Source organism: Archocentrus centrarchus, chromosome 6, assembly GCF_007364275.1.
Source record: "Archocentrus centrarchus isolate MPI-CPG fArcCen1 chromosome 6, fArcCen1, whole genome shotgun sequence".
Classification (NCBI taxonomy): domain Eukaryota; kingdom Metazoa; phylum Chordata; class Actinopteri; order Cichliformes; family Cichlidae; genus Archocentrus; species Archocentrus centrarchus.
In genome coordinates this window covers 23,267,675-23,285,067 of record NC_044351.1, presented here as the reverse complement: position 1 = coordinate 23,285,067, position 17,393 = coordinate 23,267,675, and the positions used below count along the sequence as shown (strand labels likewise).

General features: G+C 39.3%; 2 protein-coding genes across 3 annotated transcripts in view; one reads left to right on the top strand and one right to left on the bottom strand.

The window, feature by feature from the left end:
- Positions 1–1,909, top strand: part of mapk8ip2 (mitogen-activated protein kinase 8 interacting protein 2) — a 29,743-nt gene extending 27,834 nt beyond the window's left edge. For both annotated transcript variants that reach the window (XM_030730811.1, XM_030730810.1), the window contains exon 14: positions 152–1,909. In XM_030730811.1, coding sequence (XP_030586671.1) covers positions 152–224 — 73 coding nt within the window. In that variant the 3' untranslated portion in view covers positions 225–1,909. The remainder of the gene's footprint in view (positions 1–151) is intronic.
- arsa (arylsulfatase A) lies at positions 1,906–7,364 on the bottom strand. The gene is made up of 8 exons (XM_030730812.1): positions 7,144–7,364; positions 5,722–5,962; positions 5,402–5,620; positions 4,978–5,147; positions 4,569–4,693; positions 3,376–3,503; positions 3,189–3,291; positions 1,906–3,101 (listed from the first exon to the last, which is right to left on the bottom strand). The coding sequence occupies exons 1-8, from the start codon at positions 7,362–7,364 to the stop codon at positions 2,809–2,811; spliced, it is 1,500 nt and encodes a 499-aa protein (XP_030586672.1). The 3' UTR covers positions 1,906–2,808.
- Between the last annotated feature and the right edge of the window lie 10,029 nt (positions 7,365–17,393).

Sequence of the window (17,393 nt, the reverse complement as noted above, 5' to 3'; positions counted from 1 at the left end):
ATTTTTGATAAACAACTTTTGTTTTTGTTTACATCACGTAAACATTTCTTAAGAAACACAGAACACGTGTGCAAAACTGAATCCAATAATAATCTAATACCGTCTCACAGGTAAATCTTAAGCTCTCGTATTATGTCTATATTTTCTGTAGGCGAGCCTTCCAGGAGTACTACCAAGAACATCTGGAGTACGCCTGCCCTACTGAGGACATCTACCTGGAGTGAGAAATGTTGCCTTGCCAACTTTCCTTCTCCACAGCTTGTGTATGTTCATCAGGTTTGCCACCAGAGGGCGCTGTCAGTGGGGATTTTTTTTTTCACTCCATTGTAAAATACTTTTGTGTCCCTCGAAAACTGGGATCTTCATTCCTACAGTATGCTAGACATTTGACTGATTTCATTCATCCATTTCTTTTTATTTCCATGATCTCAATGGATTGATTGCCTGTTTCTTTTATCTTTTTCTATGATATAAAACTTAAGATGCTGAGCACCTGTTTATTTAAAGATTCCTCTTTTGAGATGAAAACAGTGTACCTACTACTGCTGTATCACTTTTCAATGCATGGCTAGTAGGATTACTGCACACAGACACACCAAGAAATACAAATATCCAAGTGAATGGCAAGCAGCTCAACAATCAGTAAGGAAATGGTGTGGAATCAAGACGTCAGCATTTGACTTAACTGTATATATGTTTTTGTTCAATACTGACAAACAGCTCATTTAATTTCTACTGATAGTGGAACAAAGTAGAGCGAGAGTACAGCGAGCGGTCCTTGGTCCAAGCTTACCCCTGTGTTGTGTACAAATCGTAGTGTGTTGTAAATACATGTATAGAGAGTAGACGTACAGGCGCCTCATTCAGACTAATTAAGAAATGCAGTTGAGACTGATGGTGGGAATTTTGTTCTTGCTTTTGATGTATCACTCTGACAGGAGTAATGGGAGTTTTAAGGGAGTTTAGATGCCTTGACTTCAGATGAACTTTGAATGTCATTAGTTCTGCAGATATATTCATTTCAGATTAGGGGCAGTAACTCTCTGCAAATTTGAATGACAGAACAATTTACTTTCCTCCTGTTGTCAAAGTTGCACTGCACGTAGAACCTCAATAGGAAGTCATCCAGCTGTTACAGTTGAAAAATCTTAGATCAGTGTATGCTTTATATGGCGGATGCTACTTTTAAGTGAAAGCTAAAGCCCCCTGAAAAGCCATATTCTCACATCTCTGACTGTTTAACTCTGGCATTCAGTGCTGTCCTGGTCTCCATTTACTTTTGACTTAGTAGTTTCAACGAGGGAAAAGGAATGACTAGATCGACCGGTAGATGAGTGTGTATTCATGGTATCCCAGTGGAATCAAACCTTTAAAAAGTCAGAATTTACAGTTTTGTTAATGGTTGGACATTGGTCTAATTTTTAAGTATGGTGAATAAGACAGAAATCCACACGTTTCCGCATTTAATTATGACTTCATTTACCTGTTACACAATAACCTACTCGGAGGTTGTCGTATCAAACCATGGCTTGCAATCTAGCACCTTACAGTATATAGAGAAGGGGGTCTCTGAAGCCCACCTCGCTTAATCACCCCCATTGTTCTCTCAGACACTGTTTAGCATCTTGTTGTGCTGCTTTCAGTCACAGTCCACCAGAACACACGTGATTTGCAGGATTTCAGTGTTAAAAGTTCACTGAAAGTTGACATGACGGGAGAAAGGGTATTATCTACATATGTATCGCTGTCAGTTAGATCGTGTATATACAATAGCAAATCTATGATTAGTGCTGTGTCCTTTATGTTGAGTATGTTATTAAAATGAATATGTACATTAATTAAAAATAAATTTAAAAAAGATCACGACCAGATAAAAACCCCCTGAAAGAAAAACACATAGATATCTGTGATCTGCAATAATTTTATTTCAGTGTCTTATGTTTCAACACACGGTGTTATCTCAGTCTATGTCACACAGCTGGCATTTGGGTTCCTGAAGACTCCATGACTCTCTGCAGACAGGCTTCAGCGGCACATTTAGGGCACATTTGTGAGATGTGACATCACTAGTGTGTGACACACCACCAAACTACTGAGCAATCTGCTGTTAGAGCTGAATAGTGACTCAGTCAGCTGCCACTGGAAAACTATTATTGTGTCTTGCCGATTATAGTAATCGCCTTTGAGCTCCAACAGTGTGTCCCATCTCTGATCTGTATTTACTTGCCTCTGATTCTGTTTTTCTATCTTGTTACAGCCTAGTTAAAATACTTCTTTTCACACAGCTACACAAGAACACCCTCTGATGATCTAGTCCTATATAGCCGCTGAGAAGTACTTTAAACCAACTTTTGACTTTATTACTTTAACAAGATTCTTCACTGTATACCTAGAGCAAAACAGTATGTGACAGAACATATCTTATCTTGTATCTTTAAAAACAAGGACTTGTAAAGTTCATGGGAAAACAAAAAAAAAAAAATCATTCGCCTTGTCATGGGTTTGGTCTTAAAAATAAAATATATGCTTGATGTCTGAACCTTTATTGTTGTCCTCATTGTTTAGTTAATTCTTGACTGTGTGAGTGAAAAAGGCTGCAAAACATTTTCAAGGCGGAACTCAGATTAGAAATCAAATCATAAAACAGTACTCGAACAATAGAAAATCACCTCACTGAGGAAGCACATTGTCTACATATTCCTCTTCAGTATGAACAGTAATTAAAGCTCGACTGTCCACAAGATAGCAGCAGTGCAGTCCAGCCATTCCTTCCATTGTCTTCATTAGAAGCTGCAACAGTTTGTCCCATCAACAATGACAGCAGCTGGGTTTGGGGCTACACTCAGGGCTGCAGCAAGGCTCAAGGTTGGGGTCTGTTCCTTTTGATATCTGGCTCTCCCCAAACACCATGGAGGTTTCAAACTGCTCCTTAGCTTTCTTGATCTGCTGCAGCACGGCTTGGATGTCTGGTGTATCTACTCGCAGAGGGTAGTTCTCAGATGGGTCAGCCTCCAGATCAAATATCAGAGGGGGGTCATGGTCCTTGAGGACTGCGAAAGCTGGGCAGTCCTTGTCGGGAGTGGTACCACTGTGAGTAGCACCTGATGTGAACATGAACAAGCAGGACTCAAGACCAACTCAAGCTTGACAGTGTGAACATGCTATAGTCAGGATATAAGACCTAGTACCTCGTGTATAGAAGTGGGCCTTGTACTTCCCCAGCCTTAGAGCAAACAGGCCATATTTTTCACTGGGATCTATAGGGTAGAACATCATTGTCTCTCTTTTACTCTGCAAAATGAGATAAAAGCCATACATGAGCTTGGTTTTTACATTATATCAGTCTTTGCACACCTTTAAATACAATACTCCTACCTTTCCTTGTTTAACAAGAATTTCTGTCATGTCGACCCCATCCAGCATCACCTGTGGTAGTTTAGCTCCTGCAAGGTGCGCCAATGTGGGGAGGATATCTAGAGTACTGGCCATCTCATGAGTAACACCTTGAAAAGATTCATTCAGAACAAAGGAGCGGCAATCACTCAAAAGCTACATGTAAATAGTTATTCATTTTATTATGGTATACTTTCATGTTGAAAAAAAAAGAGAGACCAGCTAATTTCTGGAATAAACAATCAAACAATGTTTTCACATTAGGTTTATAAAGTTTTCAAAAATACTGTTAGAAAGTTAAACCCAAACATTTTTCCTTTTCAATGTAACTCTGACGTACTTGTATGTACAGTCACCAGACGAGTACTAAGAGCCCCCTTTTGCCTTCAGAACTACATAAATTATTTTTGCATAGATTTAACAAAGTGCCGGAAACATTCCTCAGAGATTTTGATCACAGGCAGGCTTTGACAGTAAAATGATGCTCAGCTGGTACTAAGGTGCCCAAAATGTGCCAAGAATATATCTCCCACACCATTACACCACCACTATGGATCCATGATATGTGAATGGATCCATGACTCTTGCCTTCCTACTAGCTTGAAGCTATCTGGCCACGCTCCTCTTACATCAACAAGTCATTTTCACTCAGAGAACCTCTGCTCACTTGATATTTTCTCTTTTTCAGATGATTCTCTGTAAACCCTACAGATGGTTGTGTGCGAAAATTCCAGTAGATCAGCAGTTTCTGAAATACTCAGACCAGGCTGTCTGACACCAACAACCACGCCATGTTCAAAATCACTTAAATCACCTTTGTTCCCCCATTCTGATGTTTGGTTTGAACTTCAGCAGGTTGACTTGAACATGACTGCACACATCGTATGACAGCATCTCAGTGCTCAATGATTTTACCATTTACAATCAGACTCAGTTGGTTTCAGAACTGGCTTAAGAAGAACTTAATAATGCTGCAGAATATGCTCAGCAGTAAATTATAGTATGCGACTGAAATATTGCCTTTGATGGGGAAAACTGACATTAGATCAACTTTCTAAAAACTAAATGTACCCAAACTGATTTCTGTGTGGTAAGATTTAAGGACAGTCAACATTTTTTGTGTTTGAAAGCATAATCGACTTTTCATTTTTTGCAGACTACTAAAATGTCCTGACCTGGCCTGATGGTCCCTGGCCAGTATGCAATGGCTGGTTCTCTCATGCCTCCCTCATATGTGGTACCTTTGCCACATTTCAGAAGACCAGAGTTGCCACCACGGGACATACGCATCAGTTCAGGCCTATATGCAGAGATAGAAAACACATACTATTTAATAAAACACAATAAATGCAATATCAGGGCAAATATGTCTAGAAACTTGACCACTGAACAGACGAAAAATAAAATTTTCCTGGCGGGTGGTCGAATGTCAGCATGAAGAATTAAACTCAAAAACCCTGTAAACTCAAATTGCATTTCTCTTCATTGTTGTCTTTAAGCTATTGAATGGAATACCAAAATGGCATAACTATACACAAAGTACGTAGATTTAGCCACAAATATGATAACAAACTGAAAACCAACCCGTTGTCGGATGTAAAGAAGACCAATGTGTTGTTGATCACTCCCGCATTCTCCAGAGTTGTCACCAGGTTGCCTACAGTGTTGTCAAACTCCAGCAGGGAATCTCCGAATGGACCCCTTGAAGAGCGTCCAGCTGCCCCTGGACCTGCATACTGGGGGTAGTGGGTGTGCTGGAGGAATAAGAAAAAAAGTGATCATTGAATTACCAGAATCTCTCTACAGAGGACTAGAAAAAATGGAAATTTTCTCACTTTAAAAACTCACAGTTATGCACAGTACTTAATATTTACCATTTTGAAAACACATTTTTAAGCATTTAAAGAACTGACTGACCATGGGAAAGCTCTGATCCTGCACTTGTTGTAAGCTTTATTTTGTACACTTTAATTCATGTATTATATAACAGACTGTTCTTGTTTCTCACGTGTGATGGATAGTAGAGGAAGAATGGTTGTTTTTTCTGTGCTGATGTGGTAATGAAGTTTGTTGCAAAGTCACTGTAAGCCCTCTCCAGATCCAAGAAGTTGACTGGTTGTTGCTTGATATCCTCGTTGTACATTAGTGGGACAGTTACTGTACCAATGTCACACGTTCCAAAACACTTAATATCTGGAGGGAAGCAAGTCAGATTCCAACATGGACCCTGTGGAAGAAACAAGATACAAAAATGAACAGACAGTAATACAGATAGTAATAATAATAATAAATTCATGAAGCAACTTGAACTAGCACAAACACACTGACCATGTCATGAGAGTATGGGATCCCCAGGTACTGGTCAAAGCCCTGTTTGGTTGGAAGAAACATCCCATTGGACCCAAACCCTAAATGCCACTTTCCAATGACAGCCGTGGCATAGCCCAGGGGCTTCAAGACTTCAGCAATGGTGGTCTCATTCAGAGGAAGACCACCTACAGATCCTGGGTACAAAACACCTGGGTAGATGCCTGAGCGGGTCTGATAGCGACCTGTCAGTAGTGATGCCCTTTGAAGCAATTGACAAGACAGTTAATTAAGATAGCAGTGGAAAAGATAGAGAAGTAATTTTGGACTATTTCACTTAGGAAGACGGCCTGAATGACATCACTGCATCAAATCAACTAACAAAGTGGAAGAATGATGGAAAGCTGCAGGACATGTAGAAAAGATTTCATCACTTTCGTTGCACACCAACTTAAAAGTTTGAGGACACCCAATTAAATTTAATATACTTCATGAAACCAACAAAGCTAGAAATCATTATTCTTCAATCAAATATTAATTCAGTCCTCTTGGCTTTCCTTTCATCAAAGAATCATACATTCATTCCCCTTTAGGGGTCACCACAGAAGCTCATCTGCCCCATTTCACCCTATCCCTGGCATCCTCTTCTGTCAAACCAACCAAGAAAACAGGCTGCAAAATAAAATGTTAACTTTACTTGCGAGCCTTTATCCTGTACAAATCTCCCACTGCACCCCACCATTACCCCCCCCCCCCCCCCCCCCCCCCCATATCGTTTCATGTGTTCTACTTTTCAAATTTAAATTTCTCAGCACGTAACACTTTTTCCCAGCAATTTCCCAATCCAGTCCCTCTGTTCTTTCCTCCCCACCTAAACCTTTTCCTATCATTCAGTAGTCTAGCTTTTTCTTTGTAACTGCATAAAAGATGTCATTTAATGAAGCTGCCAGTTAAAACTATAAACTCTGATGTTCTTTTCCTCCTGTCCAAGTGTTCTCTGTCCCATGTCTGTTATTTTGCCTATCATAAACATTTCCTGTTATTGATCAGTCTCAGCTTTTTTTGTTTTATTTCCCTCTTGCTCAGTTCCTCCTAGGTCCTCTCACTTCTCTGTTGAGTTTTTTTTTTTTAATTTATTCACGTACTGGCATTTTTTTTTTGTACGCCTGCCTTTAAAATTACTCATGTAATAATGAGTCAAATAATTATTTATTGTCATTTACAACATTAACTAATAATTTATCAGCTTTTAAAAAGCGATTTTTAATGGAACATTTTTGAGCGGTAGTGCACGGTATTTCATGGTTCCTTACATTTTTTTTTTTAATAACTGATTGCTGTGTATATTAGTCATTAATATTTGTTTGTTGGATCTGAGACTTGGATTTATTTACGTTTTATTTACCCACGGACACAGTCAGTATTGATTACAGACACAGATACCTGGACGGGCTGCAGACGGGGCTGGTGCAGTAAAAATCAGTAAAGCGGAGTCCTTCTGCTGCCAGGCGATCCAGGTTGGGAGTGAGTGAACTGGGATGTCCGTAACAGCCCAAGTCCCCGAAACCCAAATCATCAGCGAAGAGGAGGACGAAATTCGGCGGTGAAGAAGAGCAAGTGCACAAAATAAAAACACTGAAAAAGGGGAAGCGTCTGTAATCCATCCTGTTCCGCCTTCTGACTGTACGCGAACTGAACACCTACACAAACAAAAATCAAAATAAAACGTCACGTGCCGGTGCACGGAAACCGTCGCGCGCCGTTTACGTCACGGAATACTGGGAAATGTAGTATCCCATATCATATTGGACTACATATTGCACTTAAACTAATTTCCTCTTCTAGTCGCGCGGGTTTCCTTAATCTGTTTATACTTACAAAACATCGTCTGACTATAGACTGTTTGTGAACAATTTCTGTAAAGGAAAAGCACAAAATCAGGTGTTTAAATAAATTTACAAATTAAATAAGACAATTATCCTTCAGATGAAGCAGTTTGTTTTCAAAGATGACAACAGACACAAACCATATAAGTTAATAAGCATTTAAACAAAACCCATAAAATAAATATATATATATATACAGTCATAATTTCAATTAATATAAACAACCAAATGGCACAAAACAACTACTATACTGTATAACATCAACCATCACAGAGACATTTATTAAGAAAGGTAGTTAAGCACTTTACTGGGTACAGCTGCTCCTCTCTCATGTTTTGTCTGCCCTTTGACTAAAGTTCCTAATATGAGCGCCCGCGGTCGAGTTACCGTCCTCTGTGGCACCCTTGGCTTCTGCCACTGATTCGACTTGACACATGGTCAATTAAGCAAGAGAGAGGAGAAATAAATCGCCGGTGCATCGCTGCAGAAGCTATCAGTATGAGCAGAAATGGACGTCGCAGCTGATTTTGTGATGTAGAGAGAGTACCAGGAGCTATTTATTTATGTATTCTCAGAGACATGGTTCAGTGAGGTGGACAGGAAAACAAAAGGATGATTCTACCTGCATTTAAATAAGCTGGCATTGTGTGAGAAGAAAAAGGCCATGACATGAGATCATTGAATACATGCTGTATCTAACAGACAACTCTCTCTGTATGTGTGTGTGTGTGGCAGGTAGGTGAGGGTTACAAGGAAGTCCTAATAGCATAAAATATTACCTTTTAATTTAAGGTTTGGTAAAGTCTGGGGTAAAGTATTGTTTGAGCAAGTCATTGTAATGTCCTTTAAAGTCCTCATACATGATGTATCAGTTGGCTTGCATGCTGTCCAGCTAGTATCGCTGTTTAGCCTTAGGGAAATCGATACTTTTGATTTATCATTCACTTTCACATCTCTGTACAGTACTGACCTACATTCAGCAGCAATTTTGCATGTATGTGTAAGAGAGAGGTTAAGGATGGCAGGGAGGCAAAAGTTGTATCATTGTATCATCTGTTTCCTTGTTCTTTGCTCTTACTTTTCTGTAACTAGTATTTTCTTATTGCCATGTCACACACAATAATCCACAGGGATTAGTTCTGCATACAGACTGTATGTATATGTGTTTGCATTCATGTTTACATGTGTATAGTACATGGCCCACTGAACTAAACAGAAGACAGCTAACAGAATCAAACAAAAATGCACATATGCACACAGAAGCTAAGGAGGAAAGAAGCTGTTCTGTGATAGAAAGACAAGAAAACAACAGTCACTGAGAGATTTTGAAAAAGTACCTTACTGCAACAGCTCCCTTCATCTAATCTTCTCAAACACAGAGCATTGGAAAGATCTCTGCAGGGAACAGCAACCCTGGAAGGGAGGCATTGAGGCCCCTGTGTTTCCTTAGAAAGTGTTCATTTTAAATTTAAGAGAAACCCTTCCCCAAAAAACAGTTAAGGCATCACGCTCTGCTCAGCTAAACAATGAGTCAGTCATTAGTCCGGTAGCTCTAATGGAGCACCTATAGCAGCCATCATTAGGAGCAAATATTCAGTAATGACTGCCACCACTAATAATAAATTTGAGGGTGCTTTCCAGACCCATCTAATGGTTTTGCATGAGTCATAGAGAAGAAGCAGGGGAGCCACTGTGGGTAAATGACGATCTGTGTGTTGCACAGGCCTGCCCGCACTGTGTTTCAGTAAAAGATGACTGCGCTGACCTTTTATTGCTAGTAAATGAAAACTGTTGTCAGTGACAAACACGGAGTAGAACAAGTAGCTTGAAGCAGCTGAGGCTGCAAAAAGGTCTTTACTCCTGCTTCTGTGTGTGTGTGTGTGTGTGTGTCTCCCTACATCAGCTAAGCATCAGTTGCTGTGTTGTGTGGGTCCGTTTCCACAGCATGCAGCATTGTTTGGGATTGAAATTTGGGGATCTTTATAAAAAAGTGGGTTGTCCTGCAAGAAAAACTCATCAGAATTAATGTCCCATGACAGGGTGTGTGTGTGTGTGTGTGTGTGTGTGTGTGTGTGTGTGTGTGTGTGTGTGTGTGTGTGTGTGTGTGTGTGTGTGTGTGCGTGTGTGTGTGTTGCTTTGGAACATCTGCTTTTACAGCCTGTGGGAACAGTGTGTGTGTTCTTGCACATGCTTTTGTAAATGGGGGCATGTGTATATGATGCAAGCACAAAACAACCCTGCAGAGCTCATGGAGAAAATGAATTCCACCATCCACTGTCATCCCACAGGACAACAACAAGAGAGAGGAACCAGCTTCATGCCTGCAGGGAGATCCTATCCCTACACCTCTTCAAACGCTCTCCCCACCTCTTTCTCTTCTTAAGAATCAGAAAACTCTTACAGTTTTCTGCATGTTATCCAGTTTATTTGACTCTTCAAGAGGCACTGCTTTCATTTTCACCTTGCTCATTGTTATTTCACACAATATTAACGGTCTGAGGCTGCAAGTTAAACTGTGAAGGACTGTGGAGCAGTGTTTCTGGGCAAGCAGCCTGAGTAAATCAGTGGGACAAGTTGCAGATAAAGTGTTTTAACACCAGTGGGCGCCATCAGATCACACTTTCCCTTATTTCTTCAAACACTGAACACTGATCATGAGGGAGAAAAGAAAATTTTCTCTATTAGTTCTTCATACAGTCTCTGATAAATCTGATTGACTGAGCAATAACAGGGAGGCAATATGTATCTGTAGCACATGTTGCACGACAGACAGACAGACAGACAGACAGACAGACAGACAGACAGACAGATAGATAGATAGATAGATAGATAGATAGATAGATAGATAGATAGATAGATAGATAGATAGATAGATAGATAGATAGATAGATAGATAGATAGATAGATAGATAGATAGATAGATAGATAGATAGATAGAAAGCTGTAAAGATAAATTGGTTGATATTCCAGCACCATGGACAGCTCCTAATACTTTGATTTAGCTCCGCTCTGAGCAAAACATCTAGAAATGAGCTTGCCTTCTATTATCTTGTCATCATGCAAATACATTTGGAGCGGCATAAATTGGAACATCTTTGAAGTTGCTCCTGAGAGAAGATGTAGTGATATTGATGAATAAGGGTTTGTGGTAAATAACCCAGAATTGTTTCATATTATTTGGTTTTCATTATGAAATTAAGGCACACACACTGTGTTATTGTGATAAAAGATAGTTATTACAGATATTGTCAGAGTAATATTAGAAAATCATACTTTTTTTTTTTTTTTTACTTGAATAGCAGGAGTACTACAAAGGCGAGGCAGTTGTGTGAGCCTATTTTGTAACAATCTACTGTGTGAGTGGGGATCAAACAGTGCTTTCGATGATAAAAAAGTCATTGTTATTCTGGCTTGTGAGCTGAGGGAGCAGTGACAGAAAACATCCTGGCAAATAAACAGAGGTTCATTGGTACAATAGAGGTTGGAACAGTGCACAGAATTATGCAATGAAATCTAACAGGCCTCCATGGAGCAACATGAGCTGAAGAACTCATAAATGTTTGAGGACCTGCTGGGGAAATATGTGCACGCCTTTGTTGACGTGCTCAGCTCACATGCTGAAGGTCTCATTGTAATAAATACAGAGAAAATATTTTCCTCTACTGGAAACTACTGGAATGACATTACAATCAAAAAGAATGTTTCCATCACTTTTTCTTATTAGCACACACATTGACAGTCAGATATAGACAACAAGGATGACACCTGTCTGTCCCTGTGTGGTCTCTGCTTACTAAAGAAACACTGCTGGTGGTAATCATGACCTGCCCCCAATTCCCTCCACAACTGCCTGGTAATATGATAAAGAAAAACGGTCTGATTGGCCCTTCATGCCCACTGCCTTCCTCCAACTACCCTCCGGCTGTCATCTGCTGCCATACTGCAAAGCTGCTTCCATGAGTGATTTATTCTTTTCCAGTCTGACTCCTGCATCACCCCTGCTCTCATCATGCAGACAAACAGACTTGAGAGATACACAGAAATGGCTCGAGAGGACTGGGCCTTCACAGAGTGTGATAACATTTACTCAAAATGGAATTCCTGCTACATTTATTGGGATATGACATAGAAGATGTATACTAAGAGCTAAGCTGAAACAGCTGATTAATGTTTCATGAGATAAATACCAGAAATGTGTATGGTTGTTTAGCTTCCAGATCCTCCATCTACAGCTCCACTCACCTTGAGATGTGCCTTTGCTCAACTTGTCCTCAGGGACAGAAAACTCTGTGCTTTGATTGTAAACAACCCTGTCTGAATTTATTATCATCTGCCAAGAGTGTATAATCACAAAGATCGCTTCCTCATGTCTGTATTTCCATATTCATGAAAATGTTGCTGTTGAAAGGGAATTGTAACTTCTCTCATTTTCCAGTTTGAATTGTGCATTGTCATCATTTGTAATTGTAACAGCTATAGCTAACCCTTCAAAGATGCAGCATGCTCCTTCCCCAGCTTTTTGTGACTGAGTAACACAGAGCACTGTTTGGATGTTTGATCCATTCTCATGTGCACACTTCCTTCCGTGTTTGAATGCATTCATGTATCATTCATCAAATATCAGAAAATGATGTCAAGCACTGATAAATGCCAGCAGAATATATCTCTCAGTGGAAGATGTAAACAAGATTGTTAGGCCCTTCATTAGCAGCTTCACTGCTTTGCCAGGTTACAATATGTGACCAGATCACTCCTAATGACTGTGGAGCCACAAACAGTAATGAATGCAAAACGCATGAGCTGACTTAATGATTATTCTCCCATTTGAGAGTTTATCTTGATCAGCTGTCGGCAGATGTGGCTTCCTCCGCAGCTCATCCTGGGTACAGAGAGAATCTGATAAAGGTAAGAGCAGATAAAATGCAAATAAAGAAGGACTTCAAATGTGCCATTTTTGTGTGGGAACTGCAGGCTGGAGAGTTCTTAACATTCCTTCTTTACAGTTAATTAATGTTTTAATGGGCTACACTTTAGCAACCCTTTTTTTTTATCAAGCATATACAATGCAAACAGAATATTTATAATGGTATGGCAATATTTTAAGTGATTTTAATGTATTTCTAAACAACTATAACTTTTCTTGTTAACGTTTCCCTTTTTCTGCATTTAAAACTCCTGAAGAGCTTGAAAACGTAAAAGTTTTTATATATATATATATATATATATATATATATATATATATATATATATATATATATATATATATATATATATATATATATATATACATATATATATATATATTGTGGTGGCTAACCAACCGGACATCGAAGTGGTGGACAAACAAAGGAAGAAAGTCGTGGTGATAGACGTTGCAATACCAAGTGACGGGAACATCAAGAAGAAGGAACACGAGAAGCTCGACAAATACCAAAGGCTCAGGGAGCAGCTGGAAAGGATGTGGAAGATGAAGGTAACAGTGGTCTCTGTGGTAATCGGAACACTCGGGGCAGTGACCCCCAAACTGGAAGAGTGGCTCCAGCAGATTCCTGGAACGACATCCGAGATCTCTGTCCAGAAGAGCGCAATCCTGGGAACAACTAAGATACTGCGCAGGACCCTCAAGCTCCCAGGTCTCTGGTAGAGGACCCGAGCTTGGAGGGCAAAATAGACCGCCTGTAGGGGCAAGCTGGGATTTTTTTTTTTTATATATATTTCACCACTTCTTTATTTCTATTTGACATCACCTCCACTTTCCCACACTGTCAAACTCAATGCTGACCTCATCTCTTCTAGTCCAATCATCTTTTTGCCCACCTTCCTTGAGCCAATCATTCTCCGCTCAGGGTGCTTTAAATATCACTGCTTACCTGCCATTCTCCCTTCCAGATTCATTCATGCAACCCGTCAAAGTGATGCCATTTTGGTATCAGTACTTCTCAACTGCATAATGAAGATCTGGCTTCATTATGCAGTTTTGACTTTCTCTGGCTTTAACTATCATGAAGTGCAGTACTGCTCGTGAATGTTACTTCCACGTCCAGTGCATTATTCACATGGAATTCATTTGGTGGGGAAGCTGGCAAGGGATGTAAATGAATTAACAAGGGAAGCAATACAAAGTCTCTAATTATAGTTTTGACTTTGAATTTGCATGGAAAGCTATTAGCTACATCACTTTGAGGAGTGGTTCTTTAAGGAGATAAATCTCATTCTCTGTCAAATGGGTATTTAAGCTATCAGCAGATCAGCTCCCACACCTGAGGTTGGTCTACAAGCAGATCTAGAGTTTTGAATCAATTACCACTTCAATGCCCACAAACCCAGATCCCATTTCTCTCTGTCACGCTCGATAAAAGCTATTCCCTGACTTTCAGCGTACATTGTCTATCTCTCAGTGCTGGAACTGCTTTTCATTTGTTTCACAGATCTTTAAAGTGTTGCCCATTTCACATTTTGTGAACTGACTCAGATCTCTGTCTATGGTAAGACAACCCCTGCAGGTGTGGATGTCAGAGTTTAAATTTTGACTTTATCCCACACTGACCTCACTTTTTGTTTTTTCTTTGAAGAAAATTGTCACCCGTCAAACTGAATTATATTTTAATCACTCACCAATATCTCTCTGGGACTTCGAAGCTTAGCAGAAGCATTTCGGGGTTGTGCCCACTAACTACAAACCCATAGTCTCAGTGCTACACTGGTATTAATGGGATTTTTTTCTATACTTTATGTAGATCATTCCGTTATTTAGAAAACTACCATCTGTTTACACATTCTGATGTGCAGCATTTAAAAAGTGTTGTAACAAGGATGATATTTCATTGTATTTTTCAGGGAATACAGTGCACACATGCACAGATACACCAATATTGTGTTACTATTGGATACAGAGGCCAGTGCCATGTTTTCTTGAAAATCACAGTCTTGCATTGGTGAAACAGATAGACCTATGTTTTTCATAAAAAATAACTGTAGTTGAGTTAATAAAGTAAAATGCAATGCTAAAATGATCAAAGTTCAAAAACGGAGGGAAAATACATTAAAAGAGGCTCACTGAATGTGTAACATTGTCAAAAATAATTCACTGGAGTTGAACAAATAATACAGATGCACACATGTAAAAACATTTGCTTTATGCAGGCTGATGTCGTATTATCTTCTGTCCAAATGGACAGCACTTGACACTGCTCAGCTAAAATCAGCAGCAGCTTTCCTTGAAGGTGACTCTGATCAGATGTAGTCAGCATTGTTCCGTTTCAACCATGAATATGTAAATGAGCCTTTTGGACCCATTTGAGATGAGATCAATTTGTAGCTGAAGTGGATTGACTCATGGACTTTTAAATACCCAGAAATCTCATTGACATGAGTGACAGCTGCTGCCCTTCTCAGGTGGAGAAGTGAGAAGAATATTTGGACAGTTAAGTAAGCATATATGAATGTGTGAGTGTGCAGGATTCTGTGGGCTGTGTGTACATAGCATATAATTGTACCAGTAAACCTCTCCAGCTGTACTTTGGGAACAGTGATTATCAAGAGTAAATCCTAATTCTTTTCATTTAAATCTGACAAATTCCCAATCACAGAAATAGAATTTTACTACCTTCAAAGAGAAGAAAAGATGGTGCAGATCTTTATTGCTCACTGCAGGTAAACAATAGCTGGATCCCTTATAAGCACACACTCACACAGAGCACTCCTCAATTATTAATGCAGGTGTGGATTACTTCTGCAGAGGGGGAGAGTTTACACACAGGTAAAGAGTGAACTGTTTTACTCCAACTGCCCCATTTCCAATTCCACTTTCATCTCCATCAGACCCCCTCAGCCATATCACGCCCTCAGACTCCATAAGAGGACCTCTGAATTTGTCTCAGCACACAAACACACAATGGTAGCTAATGACTGGCTCCTTGCTGAAAGGCTTGTCTCCTTCCTCTTATCACAGAGGAGGTATTCAGACCCCCCCACCTGTGTTTGGTCTGTCCTAGCCTAGCTCCTCGTGACTCAGTTAAGTCCATCTCCTTTTGAATGGTCAGGTATTGTTTCACTAACCAGGATCCTCTTACCTTGGACAACAAAGAGAGGCCATCATACCATCCTGACACACACACACACACACACACACACACACACACACACACACACACACACACACACACACACACACACACACACACACACACGCACACACACACACACGCACACACACGCACAGAGGACAGACAGGGGGAGAGCAGTCTGAGAGCAGCAGTCACATTTTTCCCAAGCGTCTGCCTGGAAAGCTGCAAGGAAATCACATTCTCTCCAGCTTTTCACAGGAGTACTGTGTCTTTTGTCACAGTGGTTGGAGTTTCACCACAAAATCATTCTACGCTTTTGTCCATGAGCACTTCTGAAGTAAAGTTGTTGGTGGGACTCTGCTATTTGGGGCCATCTCTTCAGGTAAGAGAACAAAAGACAAATGAATTGTTGAGGTTGTTTGAATTTATAGATTTTTATTACCAAATAATGTTGTTTACAGTTATTAATAATCATTAACAGCAGACTGGCATTGTTTGCTGCAGCATGAAAATACAGCACTTAATTTGATGTATTTTTTTTAAATATGTAAATACATGACATTAAGATCAGACCAATTATAATCCTATTATTTAATTGTAATCCTAATTAATTCATTGGTTAGTTCATTTTTGCAGTTTCATCCCTTTCTAAATTTGCCCTCCAAAGGTTAATTTTTTTCCCCTTGGTCCAAATATTACTTATGAGTTTTCTTCTTCTTCTTTTTCCTCTCCTTAAATCCCAAAAATGGGCCAAAAAGCTGTTGCTTTTTTACAGCAGGCTTATAAAACCTGTTGACATGCTGGTATTCAGGAATAGAAATAAGCTTAAGTTATTATTCAGATTTAAAGTTTATAATTTAAAATTTTAGGAAACTAATAATCGTATTCAACTGTCTGAAGCAACAAGAGATCAGTAAAAATATTAAGGGCTTAAAATCCCAGTACAAAAATGTCCGTCTCACAAGACTCAGATATTCAAGTTACAAGTTCAGTAAAGGAAACAGTGTGGTAATGATAACAACACCAGGAGAAAACAAAAATTCACACAATATCCAAGCATTACTATTAAAGTAAGGACACAGAAAAGAAGCAGCTTGAGGATCTGGGTGAGAACTAGGATTTATTTGGAAAAACGATAAATAAGAAAGCTTCTTCCCAACTCCCAGTTCTTTTCCACATTATATTTCTCAAGATGTTCTTGAAAGCAAGGACTCAAACTTTGGGGCAACTTAAAAGAAGTGTCTATTTAACTAATGTATTTTTTTTTTTTTAATTCACCTTATTTTAGTAAATGCGATGGAACACTTGGATTCCTTTCACTGTTTGCATCATATCTGAGAAACAAGTTTTGGAGACCTCTACCTCATAAACAAGATTAGTCATAAGCTAAAAAAAAAGAACTATACAAACAGGTATTATAGCTCTCCTCTGTGTGGATCATCATTAAACTGCAGAAAGTGGAGGTAAATCCTTTCCTCGGCAGGATATACATTTCCCAGTTTTTAGTAAGTATTGGCAGGACTAACTATAATTGCACTTAAATCAGCCTATAACAGAATTAAAGAATGTGGTGCTTTATTGAGCTGTAATTTCATGCATTTTATGATGTTTTTACAGCTTGACAAAGACAGGCATTGTGTTATTTATTGACTTAATTTATTTTATATGGTTTATTTAAGGCATTTTTTTTAACCTTTTTTTTGACAGGGACAGCAATAGAGAAAAGAACAGTGGGTGTGGA

Bases quoted from the DNA above. Each gene is read 5' to 3' on its own strand.
- arsa (XM_030730812.1), bottom strand. From the start codon at position 7,364: ATGGATTACAGACGCTTCCCCTTTTTCAGTGTTTTTATTTTGTGCACT. The intron at 5,621-5,721 runs GTCAGTGTGTTT...TTTCTTCCACAG, and splicing joins TCCCATACTCTCATGACATG to GGTCCATGTTGGAATCTGAC. The intron at 3,504-4,568 runs GTCAGGACATTT...AATCTTTTCAAG, and splicing joins GCCAGGGACCATCAGGCCAG to GTGTTACTCATGAGATGGCC.